Raw genomic sequence first — 21532 nt, 5'->3', positions numbered from 1 at the left:
TATGAATCAATTGTGAGCACTTGGAACCCTCAGGTGCTTCACAAATTGATTCATAAAAATGAAAAAGTGTTTTTTTTTTCACTTTTTCATTGTTACGAATCAATTTGTGAAGCACCTGGGGGTTCCAAGTGCTCACTATGCATCTAGATAGGTGCCTTGGGGGGTCTAGTTTCCAAGATGGGTCACTTGTGGGGGAGCTCCAATGTTTGGGCACACAGCGGCTCTCCAAACGCAACATGGTGTCGCTAACAATTTGAGCCAATTTTGCGTTAAATTTGTTAGCGGACACCATGTTGCATTTAGAGAGCCGCTGTGTGCCCAAATATTGGAGCTCCCCCACAAGTGACCCCATTTTGGAAACTAGACCACCCAAGGCACCTATCTAGATGCATAGTGAGCACTTGGAACCCTCAGGTGCTTCACAAATTGATTCATAAAAATGAAAAAGTGTTTTTTTTTTCACTTTTTCATTGTTACGAATCAATTTGTGAAGCACCTGGGGGTTCCAAGTGCTCACTATGCATCTAGATAGGTGCCTTGGGGGGTCTAGTTTCCAAAATGGGGTCACTTGTGGGGGAGCTCCAATGTTTGGGCACACAGGGACTCTCTAAATGCAACATGGTGTCCTCTAACAAATTTAACGGAAAATCGGCTCAAATTGTTAGCGACACCATGTTGCGTTTGGAGAGCCGCTGTGTGCCCAAACATTGGAGCTCCCCCACAAGTGACCCCATTTTGGAAACTAGACCCCCCAAGGCACCTATCTAGATGCATAGTGAGCACTTGGAACCCCCAGGTGCTTCACAAATTGATTCATAAAAATGAAAAAGTGTTTTTTTTTTCACTTTTTCATTGTTACGAATCAATTTGTGAAGCACCTGGGGGTTCCAAGTGCTCACTATGCATCTAGAAAGGTGCCTTGGGGGGTCTAGTTTCCAAAATGGGGTCACTTGTGGGGGAGCTCCAAAGTTTGGGCACACAGGGGCTCTCCAAACACAACATGGCGTCCGCTAATTATTCAAGCAAATTTTACAATCAAAATGTCAAATGGCGCTCCTTCCCTTCCGAGCCCTGCCGTGCGCCCAAACAGTGTTTTTTCCCCAAATATTGGGTATCTGCGTGCCCAGGGTAAATTGCACAACAAATTTTGGGGTCCATTTTTTCTTGTTACCCCTGTGAAAATAAAAAAAATTGGGTCTAAAGTAACATTTTTGTGAAAAAAGTTAAATGTTCATTTTTTTCTTCCACATTCAAAAAATTCCTGTGAAGCACCTGAAGGGTTAATAAAGTTCTTGAATATGGTTTTGAGCACCTTGAGGGGTGCAGTTTTTAGAATGGTGTCACTTTTGGGTATTTTCTGTCATAAAGACCTCTCAAAGTGACTTCAAATGTGATGTGGTCCCTAAAAAAATGGTTTTGTAAATTTTGCTGGAAAAATGAGAAATCGCTGGTCAACTTTTAACCCTTATAGCTCCCTAACAAAAAAAAATTTTGGTTCCAAAATTGTGCTGATGTAAAGTAGACATGTGGGAAATGTTATTTATTAACTCTTTTGTGTGACATATCGCTCTGATTTCAGGGCTTAAAAATTCAAATTTTGAAAATTGCAAAATTTTCAAAATTTTCGCCAAATTTCCGTTTTTTTCACAAATAAACGCAAGTGATATCGAAGAAATTTTTCCACAATCATGAAGTACAATATGTCACGAAAAAACAATCTCAGAATCAGGGGGATCCGTTGAAGCGTTCCAGAGTAATTACCTCATAAAATGACAGTGGTCAGAATTGTAAAAATTGGCCCGGTCATTAACGTGCAAACCACCCGCGGGGCTTAAGGGGTTAAGGAGACTGCATTGCTCTGAACTGCTCAAGAAGCGACATTTAATGAATTGTTCAATTTTATTCCAATTCATCGATCCAACTTTGCAACGCAATTCAGTGAGTCAATGAAAAAAGGATAATACATGTGTGTTGTCCGTCTTTTACTGTGTAAGGCTATGTTCACACAAATGTATTTTTGGTCTGTGTGCTGTGAATATGGAGAACAGACAGCACATGGACCCGATGTTAGCCTATGGGCTCAGCCTTATCTAGCGGGGTCACATTTATGGACCACACAAGACATGTGAGTCGCCATCTTTTTGATCAGTAAACAATCCGTCAGCCTTAAAAAAAAAAAATCCTGATTTTGCTGTGGATCCGCCAGTTTTGTGCTGGTGCTGTGGGATCAGTGGACCAAAGTCATTTAACCCTCTAAAACTAGCAGTTACTTATTCAACTCTGGGAAAAGTTGCTATTTGCCCACTTTCATGCCCGTTCTGATGGTCCAGGCTGGCGTGACCTGAAGTTGATGTGTGGCATCACTGTGTAATGGTGGTGAGATCAGTGGCCCAAAGTCATTTAACCCTATCAATAACGCCCTCCGTTGCCCACTTTGATGCCCATTTTTGTGCCACTTTTATAATTTTTGTAGCAGCTTTTAAGTATATTCTCATCAGGGCAGCTCGCTGCATTGTATTTTATTAATGTGATTTCTTATTTTTGTTGGTAAACCTGTAAAAACAGAAAAAAGAAATTGCTGAAGAAGAAACCAACTTTAGCCCCAAATAAGAAGCCCCCTGCAGCATCATGACGTCAGCAGCTCCCTTCCCAGAGCCTTCCTCACTCGCACGTCCGAAGGTGACGTCAGAGCTCCCCGCCCACTGTTTACCTGCACAACCTTCCTGAATGAGAAAGGTGGCTTTCACACCTGTTCACCACCAATCAGAAACCAGGCAGCATTGGAGAGGCGGGGCCAGACTTGGTGACACGCCCCCTTCCTGCCGGCCGTGGCCGCGCTTTGTCTCCTGATGCAGGGATGCCGCTGAGAGCGTGCTGTGTGCGGGCACGCGCGGTCACGGGGGCGTGTCCGAGGCCTCTGCCGCTGGGGTGGGCGGGCTCCAGAGATCCCCGGCCTCGGGCTTCTTCTTAGTGGCCGGCATTGTGCACCGGAGCGCAGTCAGCGCAGTCAGTCCTGCGCTGGTGACTATGTGACAGCTGGCGGCGCCCTCATCACTGCCTGCGGTCCGCACCTCCGGAGCAGCATCATGCGGCTGTGTGTGAACCTGCTGAAGAGCACCATCCCCAACCAGATCGAGTACTACTCCAAGTTCTCCCCCTCCCCGCTCTCCATCAAGCAGTTCCTGGATTTCGGTGAGTGGGTGTATGTATGATGTCATGGGGCTCGGAGATGGCATGGGTGATGACGTCATAACGAGCAGCTCCCAAATCCTCCAGTGCAGGGAAGGTGGAGCTGCCCATAGCGACCAGAAGGATAACCCCCATTATCCACCCCACAAGATGTAGTGAATGTGCCTGTATTTGCTGGCAGTGGTGTTGTACATGGGGTACTGAATATTGGGGTCAGATGCCGCCATGTTACCGTGTGCAGCGGCCACAGATCCCATCCTGTCGGTGGTCCGTGCTCATCAGTCCGTCCAGTCCTGGAGAACACAGACGACTATACTTTTATGATAAAGGTCGGACCATGAAAAACTGCATAAAGTCCCCCCCAAACAAATCTATTGTAAGGCCCTGTCCCCCCCCCCCCCCCCCCCAATGAACGTCTGCCTCTATTACGTATATTAGGTCACCTGCGGGGTTTTTACTGTGTTTTAATCCCATTTTTGACTCTGATTTTTTAATGTTTTTTGGTTAATTAGAATGTCATGTTCTGAGTAAAGCGGCTTTGTGCTTTGTTTTTGAACCTTCCTGGTACTTGGCTTTATAATCCAGTCATCTGTGGATTTTCCATATATCATTCAAGTGTAAAATATGTGAATAAAACATATATACTGACCGCAAGAAATTCAGTGGATTTCAAACGCACCGCGGGTCAGTGTACAAAAAGAAAAACCGGAACTGTAAGGCTCCGTTCACACTCAGTATCAGTATTTGGTCAGTATTTTACCTCAGTATTTGTAAGCCAAAACCAGGAGTGGGTGATAAATACAGAAATGGTGACGTGTTTCTATGATACATTTCCTCTGATTGTTCCTCTCCTGGTTTTCTTACAAATACTGAACGTGTGAACGTGGCTTTAGACACTGCGTTTTTTCTGCATGAAAATTCAGTGTGAAATTCTCACCAATACCGTAAGGTGGAAACTTAGCCTAGAAGACCCCAGTTAGGAGCATAACCTTGTCCAGGTGGCTGGAGCCGGAAGGACTGATGCTCGGTGTCTGCCCTCGCCACTACCATCGCCTGCACAGTGAAGAATAGCTGTTAGGGTATGTGCACACCATCAGGATTTGCTTGCAGAAATTTCTGCAGCGTTTCTGTAAGGTTCTGCACCTGATGGCATCAAAAATGCTGTGGAAATTCCACGCGTTTTTTGCATGTGGATTTGCCATGCGTTTTTTCCAATGCATTGTATAGAAAAAACGCACAAAGAATGGACATGCTGTTTCTTTTTACGCACTTGAAATTCTGTAAGGAAAATTCCTGATCTTGTGCACAGATTTTGCAAAATCTCATAGGAAATACTGGGATAAGGTTTGCAATGCCTTTTTGGGGCCAATTCCGCGCAGATTTGCCTCATCAAAAACGCATAAAAAAAAAACGCACTGTGTGCACATAGCCTAAGGCCTAAGGCTATGTGCCCACGTTGCGGAAATGAAGCAGAAAATTTCTGCTTCATTTCTGCATGTCCTCTCCCGGATAAACGCATGCGGAATTGCCTTGCGTTTTTTATTGCATTGCAAAGGCAATTCCGCTTGCGGAAACGAAAAATTAATTGACATGCTGCGGATTTTTGCCCGCAGCATGGGCATAGAACTTGTGGAATCCCCTTGGGGACTATGGGGGGCGGATTACATAACGTTTCACAAGCGTTTACGCTGCGGAAATTCCGCAGCATATACGCTTGTAAAACGCTACGTGGGCTCATACCCTTATACCCACAGTAGTGACACATTTTACCACTGCCCTGCTCTTAGTAGTGGCACATGGATGTGCCCCAAACCCTCTCACTGTGGCTGTTCTAGACCCGGAGAGAAGAGGCTGTGTCCGGAGCCGGCGGTGACACCAGTAAAAGGAGATGACACACAGTCGGCTGATGGTAAATCAGACATCCATAAGCCTAATTAATAACAATTTAAAATGCGTGTAGGGTGGTCATAGAATAACAGCCCCAAACCCCGGACCCCCCAGATGCTAAGTCGCCATTCTGCTGCTCCTTGTTGGTGATTCAATGAAGCAATAATAAATAATGGTGGGCAGGTTTGTACGGAGCCCAGGCACAACGTATCCGATACCGGCGCTAGAGGTCACCCTCCGTTACTTATTTTATTATATTACTCCAGCACCATGACTCCTGTGTGCGGGGGCTGGTGCCTCTTAGGTTTGGGGTATTATATGCCTCCTATGGCTCTTTCCTGGATAATTCTGCTCATTTTGTGTCTGATCTACATATCATTAAACATTGTATTTGTTTTGTAACCTCGCTCTCCATTTGTGCCTGTTGTTACTATCCCCTCCATACACAATCTAATTTCTTCTCTTTTTCTAGCTGCTTTTTGCTTGTGCTGCAGTAGATTTCTTTTTTTTTTTTTGTGTCTTGAGGTTTTCATTGTGGCTCACACCACAGAACTATGGGGCAGCGGCGGCCGAGAACATTATTAGATAAGGGTTCCGGCAGGTGAGTCACATAGGTGTCAGTTTCAGGGAAAGGTACGAGACACCCTGCAAGTAAGTTCTACACCAAGAGATGGCATCTTCTATAAAACTTTTTTTTTTTTTTTTTTTTTAATGATATCATTTTTATTGAAAAACTCCAAATTCACTAGAGTTCTAGTCGACTTCCTCTCTGAAGAGACGGTTTCTAAATTCTATAAAACTTTTACCAACATTTTGGACTCTGAATGATTTCCATAATCTCCCATACATATTGGGTGGCTGATATGATCAGACTAGGCTGATGTTAGTCTAATGTGTATGGCGGCTGACAACTCTCCCCTGACATGATGCCGGGGAGCTAAAGATCAGGCAGGTTCGATTTTGGACAGCCAATCCTTATCTCAGTGACATTTGACGCCACCAGAGGAGTTGGGAAGCACTTCTCTCCTAGAGAACACAGGAGTGCTCGGCAGAGAATGCGTTCCTGTGTAAAGAGGAGTGGGGAGAGATAGATGCTGGACGAACCCTCTTTTTGGGGCTGCTTTCTGTCCCGCTGTGAGTGTACACTTTCTTCAGACATACAATGCTAGCATGCAGCATGTCACAAAATAGAAATTCTCTTTTGGGCTTCTTTTAGACGGCCATACTGCAGGCACACACTAGCTTCTGTATTACAGTCCGTAGCAGTATCATCGGATCAGTAGATTCGCTATCGTCCCGGGATTAGTCGCCATAATACAGATGCACTCAGACCCCCTATATGGGACAGATCCTGTGTTATCTTCTGTATATAGAGGTGTTACCTTCCATTGTGATATTGAGAAAACTACTGAAAAGTGATCCCTGCAGCACAGGAAGTGTCACCTTAGGGGGCTTACCCATTCCGTTCAGACACACGTTCGGAAGTCCCATCGGGGCTTATGTCCAAACCCTCTGCAAAAAGGAATTGACATTTTCGCCGATGGGGCCATAGACTATAATGGTGCGAACATGCGCTCTGCTGTGCATCATTTTCAGACATATACGCCTACTGGTGGTGGAGACCCAGATGTAGTAGACATGTCTGAGTGCCTGCCTCCAGTAGGCATACATGCTTGAAAATTCTGCACGGCAGAGCGCACGTTCACTCTGTCAGCACCATTTTAGTCTATGGCATACGTCCAAACCCCCCGCAAAATGGGATTCGGATGGGGCCACTGAACAGGTGCCAAAGTGCAATGTAAAAGCACCCTGGGAAACTCATTGGCCAGAATTATTTTTTTTACATAGTTTATTCCACACCACAACCTATGAAAAAAATCCTAAAATATGTCTAAAAGGGTTTTTAAGTGAATGTGTGGACAGAGAAGGGGGCTTATGTGTTGAAATGAGCGTTGAGCCAGCCCACTTTACTCCCAGCTCTGGTCTCTCTGGCACAAGGTAATACAAGAAGAAACAATATGGACGACCCATTTATGGGACAGGGGGCTTTTATTTTGTTAAATACTATATCAACAATTCAGTCGTTTTTAATTTCCCACTGTTCTATGTTTGCAAGAAGTAGGGGAAGGATGGGAGGATGACTGCAGGATCTGACAACGGAGCTTGTTTGTAGTCTGTAACCATGGAGATAAATATGAAAGGGGGGTCAATGTGACGCGCCCCTGGGCCTGCTGTGTCGCGCAGCGTCTCGCGCACGGGGGCTTACCCGGAACCGGATCAGATGAGGGTTGTAGTCTCCGAGTGGCGGGGACCCGGTCCGTGCCCAGGGAGTCAACTCAGTGTGTGGCAGTCTTGATAGATGTTATTTGAGTGTCGACTACGCCACCCGTTGATTTGCAGCTATGGAGCTGCCGCTGCAGGGCAGACCGCTGAGGCCGGTGTAGAATTGTGCAGCGTGATAGTATAACCCCCAACGGGAGGGGTATGGCCTCAGGGCAGCCGACGTGGAAGATGGGGGTAGCAGGAACCACTCAGAGACGGTGCGGTGTAATTCAGGGTCTTTACTGGTAACAACGATAGACCCTCCCGGAGTACTTGCTAGCGAACGGGGCCTGGTCAGTCCTTGAGCAGATGGGATCTCCCCTGGCCAGGCGGAGTTGTAGGCCTCCCAAACTGACTGTACTCTTCTGGCTACCTTGCTAGAAGCGGATATAAGTAGCCCACGTCCCTGAGTGTACCGTGTGGTGCTCACCCGTATGGCCGGTGACTCGGGGCCTTCTAATGGCTTCCGCTGCACGATGGCGGCGCTGGTCCCACGCGTGTGACCGTGCCTTCGGGTTTCTGGGCCTGAGGACCTGAAATCCCCTGCCGGTCGGCTTCTGCTGCTGGGTAAGAGTTAGTCCCCACAGCCTCGGACGCCGGGTCCGGTAAGAAAGCTTCTCAGTCAGGGCGAGCTCTGCAGCTGCCAGCCCCTGACTTGTAGTAGTATTGCTCCCACTGAGCTTCTGCTGTTTCTTCCTGTGACTGTTTCTTGTCTCTACTCTCCTTGACTGACTAACCCTGCTTCAGCCCCGGGTTTATATAGGGGAAGGTCTTCCCCTCCCAAGACTGGGCAGGAGGTGTGGCATGCACAGGATCCCTGACCAAAGGACCTCCCACCTGCTCTCAGACATAACATTACATTACTGTGGGAAACCAGACCCCTGGGGTGCCACAAATGCACCAACAGGTCTCATTCTCAATGTTTCATTTTGAAGCACAAAAGCACATGTACAGCAATGTTATGTGCATTTGTACTCCAGAAAAGAGAAATGAAAGCTTTATCTGGTGGAGCTTTGGATTATTTCTGCATATTAGACTTTTCGGCTGCGTTCACGTGTTGTAGACGTGTGTTTTGTTTTGTTTTTTTATCTTGCTTCAAGTGATGCATTTTTACCAAGGTTTTCTAGAATTGTTTAAAAGTGTTGCAGTTCTACCGTGATTGTGGGAAAAAACCCCACATAGTCGTAACGTCTGAATGCAGCCTAATGGTGGATCAACCTGGAGGCCACTCCAGAGTCTGCACGCCTTCACCTCACCGGGGGCACACCTTATTGGATACACCTCTAACCATGAAGACCAATAAGTTTGCGTAAGAGCAGATGACATCATTTATTGTAAATGCATTGAATCAGAAAAAGATAAATAAATTAGTTTCCATTCCAAGCAATATAGTGCAAATAGCCCTATCCGATGTCTTCAGTAATAGCAATCATCATTACGGATGGGAAGTTTCCTGTTTGGTCTGCTTCTCAGTATTGCAAAGTATGCTTTAGTATAACAGAAAGATTTACGTAGCTTTTACTAGGGCTGTGGAGTCTGTAAGCCGAGATCCTTAGATCAGGAACAGAACAGACATTTCATAACTTTCCCAAATTCTTATGAAAAAATATTCCCCACAAACTACGTTGTACTACTGAACCAATTTATTATATATTTATAAATAGGAGTCGGTCCATTTTATACCAACTTCACCATAATGGACACCTACTCCACCGCCCTGGTTTTAACACATCTTTCCTTGGGTCTAACAGTAGCTACTGTTTCTCCTTGTGGAGACCACCATCTGGCATAAGGAGTCTTATAAACCAGGCAATACTCTCTGGAAAAAAATGGGTGTCAATTGGCCTCCATTTTGGCCTTAAATGGGTTGTCAGTTATTGGATAGACCGTCATTAATTTGCTTAAGGAGGTGAAGTAAAATTGATCCTAAAAGTCAGGACTGGTTCTGCTCCCCCATATTCAGGGCTGCATCCCCCATTAGTCTCCTTGGATCAGCTTTATGCTGGGGGTAATGAGAAATGCTCAGTCCAAGCAAAAGAAACTCTTCCACCAGTAAAGAAAAAGCCTTTCAGTAGAAATCTGTCACCAGGGTTTTGCTACTTTATCTGAGAGCAGCATGATATAGGAACAAAGGCACTGACTCCAGCCATTTGTCACTTACTGGGCTACTTGCTGCAGTAAAATCCCTGTTTTCTCTGTGAAAATGGCTGTCCTAGAGCCTGCACCGTACCTATGAAATCTTCTCATATATTCCCATAGTAAAGGAGATGACAAGGCCTTATTCCTCATAGACCTGAATGTTTGGCTGAACATTCATGTGTTTTCAAAGGGTATAGAGGAGAACGGCTCTGGCAGTGGCCAACCTCCTGAATAAGAAAAGGATTGGGCATTGAAATTCAAAGTGTCTAACTATTTCTCCCCCTGACATCATCTGTCGGGGGAGATTCGGGAGGCCCCCATACGTGCCGGACTGTTGGCTGATTGTGCTGATATCAGAGAGTTTGGATGAGTTTAGTCTAATGTGTAAGGAGGCCTTTATGCTTTAAGTAAAGTGGCAGACGAGTATCAAGGTGACATTCCCGTGATGAGATTTTGGTGAGCTTTTGATGATACAGATTTTCTGCACCATTTCCGCACTTATTAGGTAAAAAAGGTTACTTGCCTTTTTTTCAAAAATACACAACATAATAAACCAACCAAAATCTCATTGTGGGAATGTAGCCCAAGGGCAGAGACAGACTGCCGTATTTCTGGTGCAAGGATTGCATCATAAACCTCGTACTGACCGGCACCTCTGCTGACCTGAGCTTGACGGCTGCATAGGAATCCATCACACTGTCATGTTCAGGTCAGGAGAGGTGCCGGTCAGTACAAGGTTTATGATGCCATCCTCGCACGAGTTATATGGCAGTCTGTCTCTGCCCTAAAAGTGACAGTGAGACTATATTCACTCGTGTTGGATTTGTAATCTGTGGTAGTAGTGAAAATGCTGTGGCTTTTCAAACCTGCAGTACGTTCATTATTTTCCATGTTTTTCAGCAGTATGTCAGTGAGTTATAAAATATATTCGTTTGCATTAAATGCAACATTTTAGATGATTCTGACAAAAACCTGAACATATGAATAAACACATTGAATCGTATCCCTTTCATTTATTTATTGATGCATTTCTCAGGTGGGAATACCCTTTAAAGATTTATTGCAGCCTTACAATCTGACTATATGAGCTTTAGAAATATTTTCACCCCCAGGTTTAAATGAACTGCGTTTCCAAAAGACACTGCAAACGTTTTTGTCATGACTGATCTAAACCTAGTGTAGGCCTCGTTTCTCATAAACTCCTGGCGCTCCACTGTACTGGGAGAAGTAATCCGCCATTAAATATTGGAACACGCAGTTCTCTTTTATAACCTTTGAGATCTTCCTGCAGAGGATGATGTGACGTAAATCATGGAAACTCTGCCGTCCCTCCGTAAATCCTTCACGCTTGACTGAATCCATGAAAATAATTAACACAAACTTTCTTTTTAACATGGTTCATAAATTACAGAAACCTTCACCTAGTACGATGGGAACCATTCCAGAGAGTTACATGAGGGGTGACACATTAGATTCAGGACCCAACAAGAAATGAGGTCTTCATCTTCATCGGTTATACACTGCTCAAAAAAATAAAGGGAACACTGAAATAACACATCCTAGATCTGAATGAATGAAATATTCTCATTGAATACTTTATTCTGTACAAAGTTGAATGTGCTGATAACAAAATCACACAAAAATCATCAATGGAAATCAAATTTATTAACCAATGGAGGCCTGGATTTGGAGTCACCCCCAAAATTAAAGTGGAAAAACACACTACAGGCTGATCCAACTTTGATGTAATGTCCTTAAAACAAGTCAAAATGAGGCTCAGTATTGTGTGTGGCCTCCACTTGCCTGTATGACCTCCCTACAATGCCTGGGCTTGCTCCCGATGAGGTTGCGGATGGTCTCCTGTGGGAACTGCTCCCAGACCTGGACTAAAGCATCCGCTAACTCCTGGACAGTCTGTTGTGCAACGTGACGTTGGTGGATGGAGCAAGACATGATGTCCCAGATGTGCTCAATCGGATTCAGGTCTGGGGAACGGGCAAGCCAGTCCATAGCTTCAATGCCTTCATCTTGCAGGAACTGCTGACACACTCCAGCCACATGAGGTCTGGCATTGTCCTGCATTAGGAGGAACCCAGGGCCAACCGCACCAGCATATGGTCTCACAATGGGTCTGAGGATCTCATCTCGGTACCTAATGGCAGTCAGGCTACCTCTGGCGAGCACATGGAGGGCTGTGCGGCCCTCCAAAGAAATGCCACCCCACACTGCCAAACCGGTCATGCTGAAGGATGTTGCAGGCAGCAGATCGCTCTCCAAGGCGTCTCCAGACTCTGTCACATGTGCTCAGTGTGAACCTGCTTTCATCTGTGAAGGGCACAGGGCGCCAGTGGCGACTTTGCCAATCCTGGTGTTCTGTGGAAAATGCCAAACGTCCTGCACGGTGTTGGGCTGTGAGCACAACCCCCATCTGTGGACGTCGGGCCCTCATACCACCCTGCAGCAGGTAGGGCACCATATACCCCGTACTGTATTGAGGGTTTAAGATAATAATAATGGATTACCAACGTGCTGGTCCACTGGGATCAGGAAATAAGAAGAATATGGGTACACTTAAACATATTTATTGATAACTTTATAATTAAATTTTAATATATTTATGAATTTAAAAGGATAATGTGCATTGTGCTGTGGCTGCTTCACTTTGTTGATGTATAAAAGGGTCAGTCTGAGATGAGGCTTCTACGGGGTCCAGAGCCTATGGGAACCTGGAGTAGAGGTAGATATAGATTAATCTAGATCTACCTCTACTTCAGGTTCTGGAGTAGACCCTTTTATACATCAACAAAGTGAACCAGCCACAGCACAGTGCACATTATCATTTTAAATTCATAACTTTATAATTCAATATTAATACATTTATCAATAAATATGTTTTTTAAGTACTCTCCTTATTTCCTGATCCCAGTGGACCAGCGTGGTGGTAATCCATTATTATTATCTTAAACCCTCAATACAGTACGGGGTATAGGGTGCCCCCTACTACCTGCTGCAGGCACACTGTGTGACTTATCAGTGCCACTAACTTGTTTTTTTTTTTAAATCCCTGTTCTGTTTGCTGCTGTTCTCTGAATGCTGAGCCCTGTATAACCCCGCCCACACCACTGATTGGCAGATTTCTATGTACACTGTGCTTAGGCAGAAAGCTGCCAATCAGTGGTGGGGGTGTGGTTGTACTACATGGCAGCAGGTTTATTAGCTCTCTAGTGATAATCTCCTGCTGATAAAATACTACAGCAAGCAGCCCAATAAGTGACGCATAACTAGAATTAAGGTCTCTGTCTCTACATTATACTGCTCTAGGATTAAGTGGAGCAAACTTGGTGACAGATTCCCTTTAAGTATATAAATTAATAATTGCTCTGTTCTAGAAGCATGGTATCCATGCCACTAGTAATAATTACCTATTCACTAGGGTTCCTGAGGTCACCAGACACAATCCCTCATATTAGCCATCTATTTGGTCTGGATCAGCAGTTACATCTGCTTGTGCACACGGATAATGCAGTCACATGACACTGCAGGGACGTGATGCCTCCAGAACAATTGGGCCTTGTCTAGCAAACCTGTCACTGTTGCTCATAGCAACTAAAGTACCGCTTCCATTTTTTAAACAGGTCTGGTAAAATGAAAGCTGCTTTGTGATTGGTTGTAATAAGCAACAAAGATTAGAAGTTTCTAATAATATATCTTCCCCTCCCCCATTGCGTTCACAGTTCGTAAGTCCTATGTAAAAGGTCAAACAAAATTAGATCAAAACCTCAGAGCCTGTGGTGTGGAGCCGTGTGCCCTCTACGGACAGTGTCTGGCGGGTACTGAAATATTCTCCTCTAGTACTGATGGCTTCTAGAGGAGAATACCGCAGTACATTGGGCATAGGATATAGCATGTATTCTATATACACCTCCCAGCTCCAGGGCATCTGAACTAGAGTCCTACTATGACGCCATACTAATATCGTGGGCATGAGGCCTCACACTTTACTATAGTCATCCAGACAGTGTTGGTAAAGTGAGGCTCTGCCTGAAATATGTTGAAAAGCATGACCTGAGATGAGCGAACTCGAACTTAAAAGTCCGTCGTTCATACCGGACAGTCACTGTCCAATGCTAAATGCCGAACACTGACTTTCCGAGAGAGAATATTTTCCTGGTCCCCAATGTTTTCAATGGAGTTTTGGTTCAAGTTTGGGTACAGTTCTGGTACACGACCCGAACTTTGAAATAAAGGTCGGGTACTAGAGCCCGAACTTCCACGCAGGGCTGTGGAGTCGGTAAGCCAAACCTCTGACTCCAACTCCTCAATTTCCCTGACTTTTACTGCGACTCCGACTCCACAGCCCTGCCTCACTACTGAGCGTGTACATAAAGTGCAGCAGATTCATCTCAACTAAAAGCCGAGATTCTTACATCAGGAACAGAACAGACATTTATAGGACATTTCATAACTTTCCCAAATTCCTAGGAAAACATTTACAGCAAATCCTGCAATGTCCTACTATACCCAATGTATTATATATTGTCAGAGTTGGTCCATTTTATACCGACTCCACCAAAATGGACACCGACTCCACAGCCCGGCTTCCACGGGTGTGCACATCCCTGCACCATTTGTGAGGCTTCGCTAGTATTAGGACAACTAAATAATTATATAACTACAATAAGAAACCAGCGTGCTGTCGCACCAATTTCAAGAGCAGGAAGATACAAAAATAATAAAACATAATTTTTAAAAATCAATATTTTTATTTCAGAATAATTTAAAATATATTTAAAATAAAATTGAGGTACTTTCAAATTACATCCACCACCAGCCACAGGCTGATCAAATTTATAATTTTTTTTATATATTTATTTATATTTCATCAGTTGTTGTTCTAATATTTTATTGCACCTATCCCCATATCAAATAGTACAAGTAGGCTACAAAGTGCAAATGCCAAATTTTCTAGTGCAAATATGCTACAAAGTGCAAGTGCAGAGTTTTTAAATACCTCTTTTATGCCCCTATAAACAAATGACCATTAATTAATAGTTCCATATGTGAATAAAAGTGCTAAATCTAAATTCCTTCTCAACCATAAAGGATTAATTAATGATCCTATAGTCACACTGGGGTCTTTCCTTTGTATTTCCTACATTTATATCAATATGGGTATGAATATAAAGGTGTACTTACAAGTATATAATATCAGAGTGTGGCTGGGTGGTGGATGTAATTTGAAAGTACCTGAATTTTATTTTAAATATATTTTACATTTTTAAAAATGAATATTTTTATTTCACGCTGGTTTCTTATTGTAGTTACCGTATATTCCGGCGTATAAGACGACCTGGTGTATAAGACGACCCCCCTACTTTCCTGTTAAAATATAGAGTTTAGGATATATTCACCGTATAAGACTACCCCTTTTCCAACGCATACCAAACACCGGTAAAAATTAAAAAAAAAACAGATTTGAATTTAACATGGTCCTTTTTTAATTTAAATTCTTATGACATGCAGGTATATAGCAGGAAAACTGTCACTCATAAACATATTAAAATAGGGGGGACCCCACGTCATTTTTTGGGGGGGTCCCCCATTCTAATAGCTAGTAAAGGCTAGGTATTCAGCTGGGGGCTGATATTAGTAGCCTGGGAAGCTCCGTGGGTATTACCCCCTTCCCAGACTTCAAACATCTGCCCCAGCCGTCTGCTTAACCTCCGCTAGAGACTATAATGATGGTGGATCCCACGCCAATTTTCTTTTTAAAAAATCCTTTATTTTAACACTAAATGACAATTGAGGGGGTTAATAAAGATGCAGTCCCTAAATTATTATTAATTTTGTAATTAATTTTTCCCAAAAATGTTGACGTGGGCTTCGCCATATTTTTGTGTCCAGCCAGGTACAGCAGGCAGGAACGGGCTGCCCCCAACCACCAGCTGCCTATTTGTACCTGGCCGGACACAACAATATAGGGAAGCCCTTTTTTTTTTAATTATTTCATGAAATAATTAAAAAAAAAAAGACGTGGGGCTTCGCCCTATTTTTTGTGTCCAGCCAGGTACAACTAGGCAGCTGGGGGCTGGAATCTGCAGCGCAGGGAGACCCAAGCTTTCTGGGCCCCCCCCGCTGCAAATTGCAGTCCGCAGCCACCCCGGAAAATGGCGCGTTCATAGAAGCGCCATCTTCTGGCGCTGTACCCAACTCATCCAGGGCCCTGGTGCGGTGGCTCACTGGGTAATAAAGGGGTTAAGGCCAGCTTGGCATTATCAGCTGGCCCTAAGCCCGAAATTCATGGGGTCACGCCAATATTAGACATGACCACCATGAATTTCTAGTAAAGTAATTAAAAAAAACACAACACCCAGAATAAAGTCCTTTAATTGAAATAAAGACACAATTTTTTAATGTTCTAAATTAAACCATACTTACCATCACGCCCATTCCAGCTGAAGCCAACGATCTCCTGCAATAAAAGTAAAATAATAAAGCAACCTCATCCTTACCTCTCCATGGTTCCCAGGACCGGTCCAGCTCTGCTACATTCACATGACAGGCTGCACCGCAGCAGAACGCTGCCGTTCAGCTTGCCATGCGGCAGACACTGAGAAGCGCAGGCATGCTTGTGCTCCTCAGTGTCTGACTGTGACGGCATCCAGATGAGCCGAGATCATGTCCAATGAACTCGGCTCACCTCATGCACGTCACTGACAGCGTGGGAAAATTCTCCTGCTCCCCGCATGCGCAGTAGAAGTTTCCCACGCTGTCAGTGACGGACGTCCAGGAGGTGAGCTGAGTTCATTGTCGGCTCATCTGGATGCCGTCACAGCGAGACACTGAGGAGCGCAAGCATGCCTGCGCTTCTCAGTGTCTGCGGGATGACAGGCTGGATGGCGGCGTTCTGCTGCGGTCCAGCCTGTCATCTCGATGTAGCAGAGCTGAAGCTGTCCTGGGAACCATGGAGAGGTAAGGATGAGGTTGGTTTATTATTTTTCTTTTATTGCAGGAGATCGTTGGCTTCAGCTGGAATGGGCGTGATGGTAAGTATGGTTTAATTTAGAACAATAAAGAATTGTGTCTTTATTTCAATTAAAGGACTTTATTCTGGGTGTTTGTGTTTTTTTTAACTTTGACTATGGGGTTAGTAATGGGGGTGTCTTATAGACGCCTCTCCATTACTAACCTGGGCTTGATGTCAGCTGGCATTATAAGCTGACATCAACCCCAACCCTATTACCCCCTGCCACCGCACCAGGGCAGCGTGGAAGAGCGAGGCTAAGTGCCAGAATTGGCGCATCCTATGGATGCGCCATTTCTGGGGCGGCTGACGGCTGGTGTTTCTAGCCTGGGAGGGGGTCAATATTCATGGCTCCCTTCCTGGGCTATTAATATCAGCCCCCAGCTGTCTGCCTAGCCTTTGCTAGCTATTAAATTAGGGGGGACCCCACGTCATTTTTTTGGGGGGGGTCCCCCATTTTAATAGCTAGTAAAGGCTAGGTATTCAGCTGGGGGCTGATATTAGTAGCCTGGGAAGCTCCGTGGGTATTACCCCCTTCCCAGGCTTCAAACATCTGCCCCAGCTGTCTGCTTAACCTCCGCTAGAGCCTAAAATTAAGGGGAACCCCACGCCAATTTTTTTTTAAATAAATCCTTTATTTTAACACTAAATGACAAGTACAGTAACCAACACTATCACTGTACTTCATATATATGTGACTGACATGTTTCTATCTATCTAATCTATGTGTGAAGCTCTATTCTGTCTGTTATAAATTGTCGGGTACCGCTGCTGAATTGCCGGCCGGCTTTTTTAAAGAGACAGTGCATGAAAACACTATTATTTGTTTTAATAAATCCTTTACACTAAATGACAAGTACAGTAAGCAATACTGTCACTGTACTTCATATATATGTGACTGACATGTTTCTATCTATCTAATCTATGTGTGAAGCTCTATTCTTTCTATTCTAAATTGTCGGGTGCCGGCTTATGCCGCTGCTGAATTGCCGGCTTTTCATACATTGTCACAGAAGCGATGCGAACTTCCCAGCTCCGGACACAGCGCAGCGCTTCTGTGACAAGTGAAAGCTGTCGGCACAGAAGCCCTGCGCTGTGTCCGGAGCTGGGAATACGCAGCGATGTGTCAGTTTCAGCACAGAAGCGCTGACTGTCTGGACCTACCGCCGCCGTATTTTAACTCCCTCCACCTTATATTAACTCCGACATGGCAGGGATACGGCCACGGCAGCTTATTAACACCCCCAGAGTATCCCCGCATGTCAATTTCTGAAAGTTCAAAAGCATTACCGGCGTATAAGACGACCCCAGACTAGACAGAAGATTTTTCAGTCTTCAAAAGTCGTCTTATACGCCGGAATATACGGTATATGTTGATTGGGAAGCAATAATTTTGGAGCGCATTGGAATGCAACTAAATAATTAGTCTGTTCAGTTGTGTCAGCACTGCAAACTGGGCAACCAGAAAATGACCTGTCCATAGGAATTATAAAGGAAGAAGTACTGTAAGGCCTGCATGACCGTCATAGACATATTAAGTCGTCAGCGTCTCGCTCCTGGTTCTCCAAGGTCATTGGGTTACTTACATCTTCCTGCAATTCTGCATGTGGAGCTGATCAGACTCCATCGATAATGACACGTGAGGCATCACTGCACGATGCACATTTTATGGAGTATTTTTTTGACTCCTCGGGATGACTCAGCAAGCACACTTCCTCTTCTCTTCGCCTTCCAAAGACGCAGCGTGACTGTACCATCGCTCATAAAATCATGAGCTAGACATTATTATAATTTATGAGGCTTTGCTGAAGCAGCAGAATATTTTAGGTCTGAACAAATTAATTGAATCACTCCAGAATTAGAGGAAAAGTTCATTAAGTTTTACCATTTTACACCGCTGGTTTTCTAAGTACTAGTAACTTTAACACCTTTATCCACTAAAACCATCAAAAGAAGAATGCCATCGGATCAAAAATAAAGATAACATAGAAACTTACAATAGGAGATTATAGCTTTTTGCACAACTAAAAGAGACTGGTTTTGGGTGGTAAGGGTTACAGCACATTTGATCATGAAGTTGGCAATGTCAGAGCATGCTCCTTTTTTGCTGTATCAAAGTGAATCTTCGCAAAAAGATTATTTTTTTTTATATTTTACTTAAACAGCTCTCACCCCTCACAACACACCTGGGAACATCAACCCTTGGCTTCACACCGATCACTAAATCGGGCACTCCACCTTCCACCCAGGAGGACTTTGAATGAAATGGTGCTCAGGAGTGTTTGCAGCATATTGGCTCAACTGGTGGGACACATGCTAGACCTCTCTGCTGGGGTCTTATGGCAGAGGACAAGGTGACTGCAGCTTTGTATTCCATGTACAATCATGACCAGCACCTTGGGCCTTTAAAGTTGATCCTCATAAGCAGCATTGTTGGTCCGGTCGTCCAGCCTTCCCTGCCGGCAATTGTGCTATGCCGAGGCTGAATTCAGACAACGTCCAGCTTCTCACAATCTCATTATGTACAAGAGCGCAATAAAGGAAATAAATGAATCACAAATTAATAAAACTTTTTGTATTGCTGATAAAATTGTACCTTATTTTGTATATTTTATGTAGGAGTATCTTTTTTTTTTTTTTTTTTTCAAAAGGAGAACTCCCAATTTGAATTTGTAGGTTCTGCTATATTAGCATTTTTAGTGTTCTCCTCGCTTTCTCGCTTCCCTAAAGGCCCCCATACATATTAGATAGCTGCCGGCTAATTCTCCTGATTCCCTCATACAACACAGGAACGCTCAGCTGGCTGAACTCCTCTGTGAGAGTCCTGCCAGACCGGGGCAGCGGAGGAGAGCAAAAGAATCAGCTGAGGTTCTGACAACTTTAGTATATTCTGTATGGGGACCTTAAATGTAATTTTCTCAAAGTCTTTTCTTAATGGTTAGGGCTGGGGGGGGTCTCTCTTTTGCCTTTCTCCGCAGTTGTCCTCCAACCAGGGCTGTGGAGTCGGTAAGCCAGACCTCCGACTCCTCAATTTCCATAACTCCGACTCCAACTCCACGAATCCGACTCCGACTCCCTCATACATGACTCATGTTTAAGTGATAAATTTACTGTAGCACAGATTCATCTCAGCTAAAAGTCTAGACCCTTAGATCAGGAATAGGACAGACATTTATAGGACATTTCATAACTTTCCCAAATTCTTATGAAAAAATATTCCCCACAAACTGCATAGAACTACTGTACCCAATTTTATTATATATTTTAGGAGTCCTGTCCACGTGACACATCAAACTTATTGAGAGTTTCATGAGCAAAACAATGCTGTGCTTGGTTTTGACGTAACTTTATTCTTTCATGAGTTATTTACAAGTTTATGACCACTTATAAAATGTGGTCAAAGTGCTGCCCATTGTGTTGGATTGTCAATGCAACCCTCTTCTCCCACTCTTGACACACTGATAGCAACACTGCAGAAGAAATACTAGCACAGGCTTCCAGTATCCGTTGTTTCAGATGCTGCACATCTCTTATGTTCACAGCACAGACAATTGCCTTCAGATGACCCCAAAGATAAAAGTCTAAGGGAGTCAGATCGGGAGACCTTGGTGGCCATTCAACTAGCCCACGACAACCAATCCACTTTCCAGGAAACTGTTCATGTAGGAATGCTCTGACATGACACCCATAATGTGGTGGTGCACCATCTTGTTGGAAAAACTCAGGTAACGTGCCATCTTCAGGGCAACACATCATCGTGTAGCAATTTCAGATATCCAGTGACATTGAGGTTTCCATTGATGAAGAATGGCCCCACTATCTTTGTACCCCACACCATACCATCAAGGTACGAGATGTGCAGCATCTGAAACAACGGATACTGGAAGCCTGTGCTAGCATTTCTTCTGCGGTGTTGCTATCAGTGTGTCAAGAGTGGGAGAAGAGGGTTGCATTGACAATCCAACACAATAGGCAGCACTTTGAACACATTTTATAAGTGGTCATAAACTTGTAAAAAACTCATGAAAGAATAAAGTTGCGTTAAAACCAAGCACATCATTGTTTTTCTTATGAAATTCTCAATAAGTTTGATGTGTCACGTGACCCTCTTCCCATTGAAAAATATAAAGTTGGATCCAAAATGGCCGACTTCAAAATGGCCGCCATGGTCACCACACATCTGGAAAAGTTTTCCCCCTCCCATATACTAATGTACCATGAACAGGAAGTTGATATCATCAACCATTCCCCTTCAATTTAGGTATATCCATATAAATGACACACCCTGTAGTAATACAGCTGTGATCTCCTGGTCTATAACCTCCTGCATGATTAGAAAGTGTTGGGAGTAGAGCACAGATGACTGACACGTTTCAGATAAGGTCCCTGTAGGGGGTAGGGGAAGCTCAGCTGAGTTTCTGTGTCACACTACAAACCCTTTTATCAGCCCTCCTCCTTTCATAGCACAGTCACCTCTATTGTACAGCACCTCCATCCACACTATCTGTTGTCTGTAGATGAGAGCTCAAAGGTGTCGCTATAACATTTCCATATTTTTGCAGAGAGCGCAGAGCAGGCTACTCCTGTATGAGACATATAATGACAGCCTTCTCTGCTCCTATAATGTCACAGGTGTGTCAGAGGTGACAGTCGCCCTGCAGTTAGTTGCAGGAGATCTCTAGTTTGTCATTACAGACATCTTAGAGGCTGGCTGTCTATAGGACCCAGCGGCTACCTCCCTCTGGCTAATAAGCTCCCTGGCTTGGGTGTATAAATACCTGGTGTGTCTGAGAGGGAGGTGCCAGTGATATTCATTACTACTTGTGAGGCTTTAGCAAGAGCAGTACTTCGTCTTCTCTGGAGCTTGAGGCCGTGTGCATTTGTCTTGAGTCGTCTAAACCTGTTTGTCTACCCTTGTTGTCTATAGAGTTTAGTGGAGATTGACTGACTAGTGCTCATCTCCTCTCTTCC

General features: G+C 44.3%; 1 protein-coding gene across 1 annotated transcript in view; it reads left to right on the top strand.

The window, feature by feature from the left end:
- The first annotated feature begins 2793 nt into the window (after nucleotides 1-2793).
- PDK3 (pyruvate dehydrogenase kinase 3) overlaps nucleotides 2794-21532 on the top strand; it is an 83465-nt gene continuing 64726 nt past the window's right edge. Inside the window, exon 1 of the mRNA XM_073667411.1 lies at nucleotides 2794-3192. Within this exon, the coding sequence (XP_073523512.1) occupies nucleotides 3087-3192 (106 nt within the window). The 5' untranslated portion in view covers nucleotides 2794-3086. The remainder of the gene's footprint in view (nucleotides 3193-21532) is intronic.

Source organism: Phyllobates terribilis, unplaced genomic scaffold (genome assembly GCF_046119375.1).
Source record: "Phyllobates terribilis strain yellow unplaced genomic scaffold, ASM4611937v1 Scaffold_2__4_contigs__length_985480577, whole genome shotgun sequence".
NCBI classification, from domain to species: domain Eukaryota; kingdom Metazoa; phylum Chordata; class Amphibia; order Anura; family Dendrobatidae; genus Phyllobates; species Phyllobates terribilis.
This window is presented reverse-complemented; position numbering and strand designations above follow the sequence as displayed.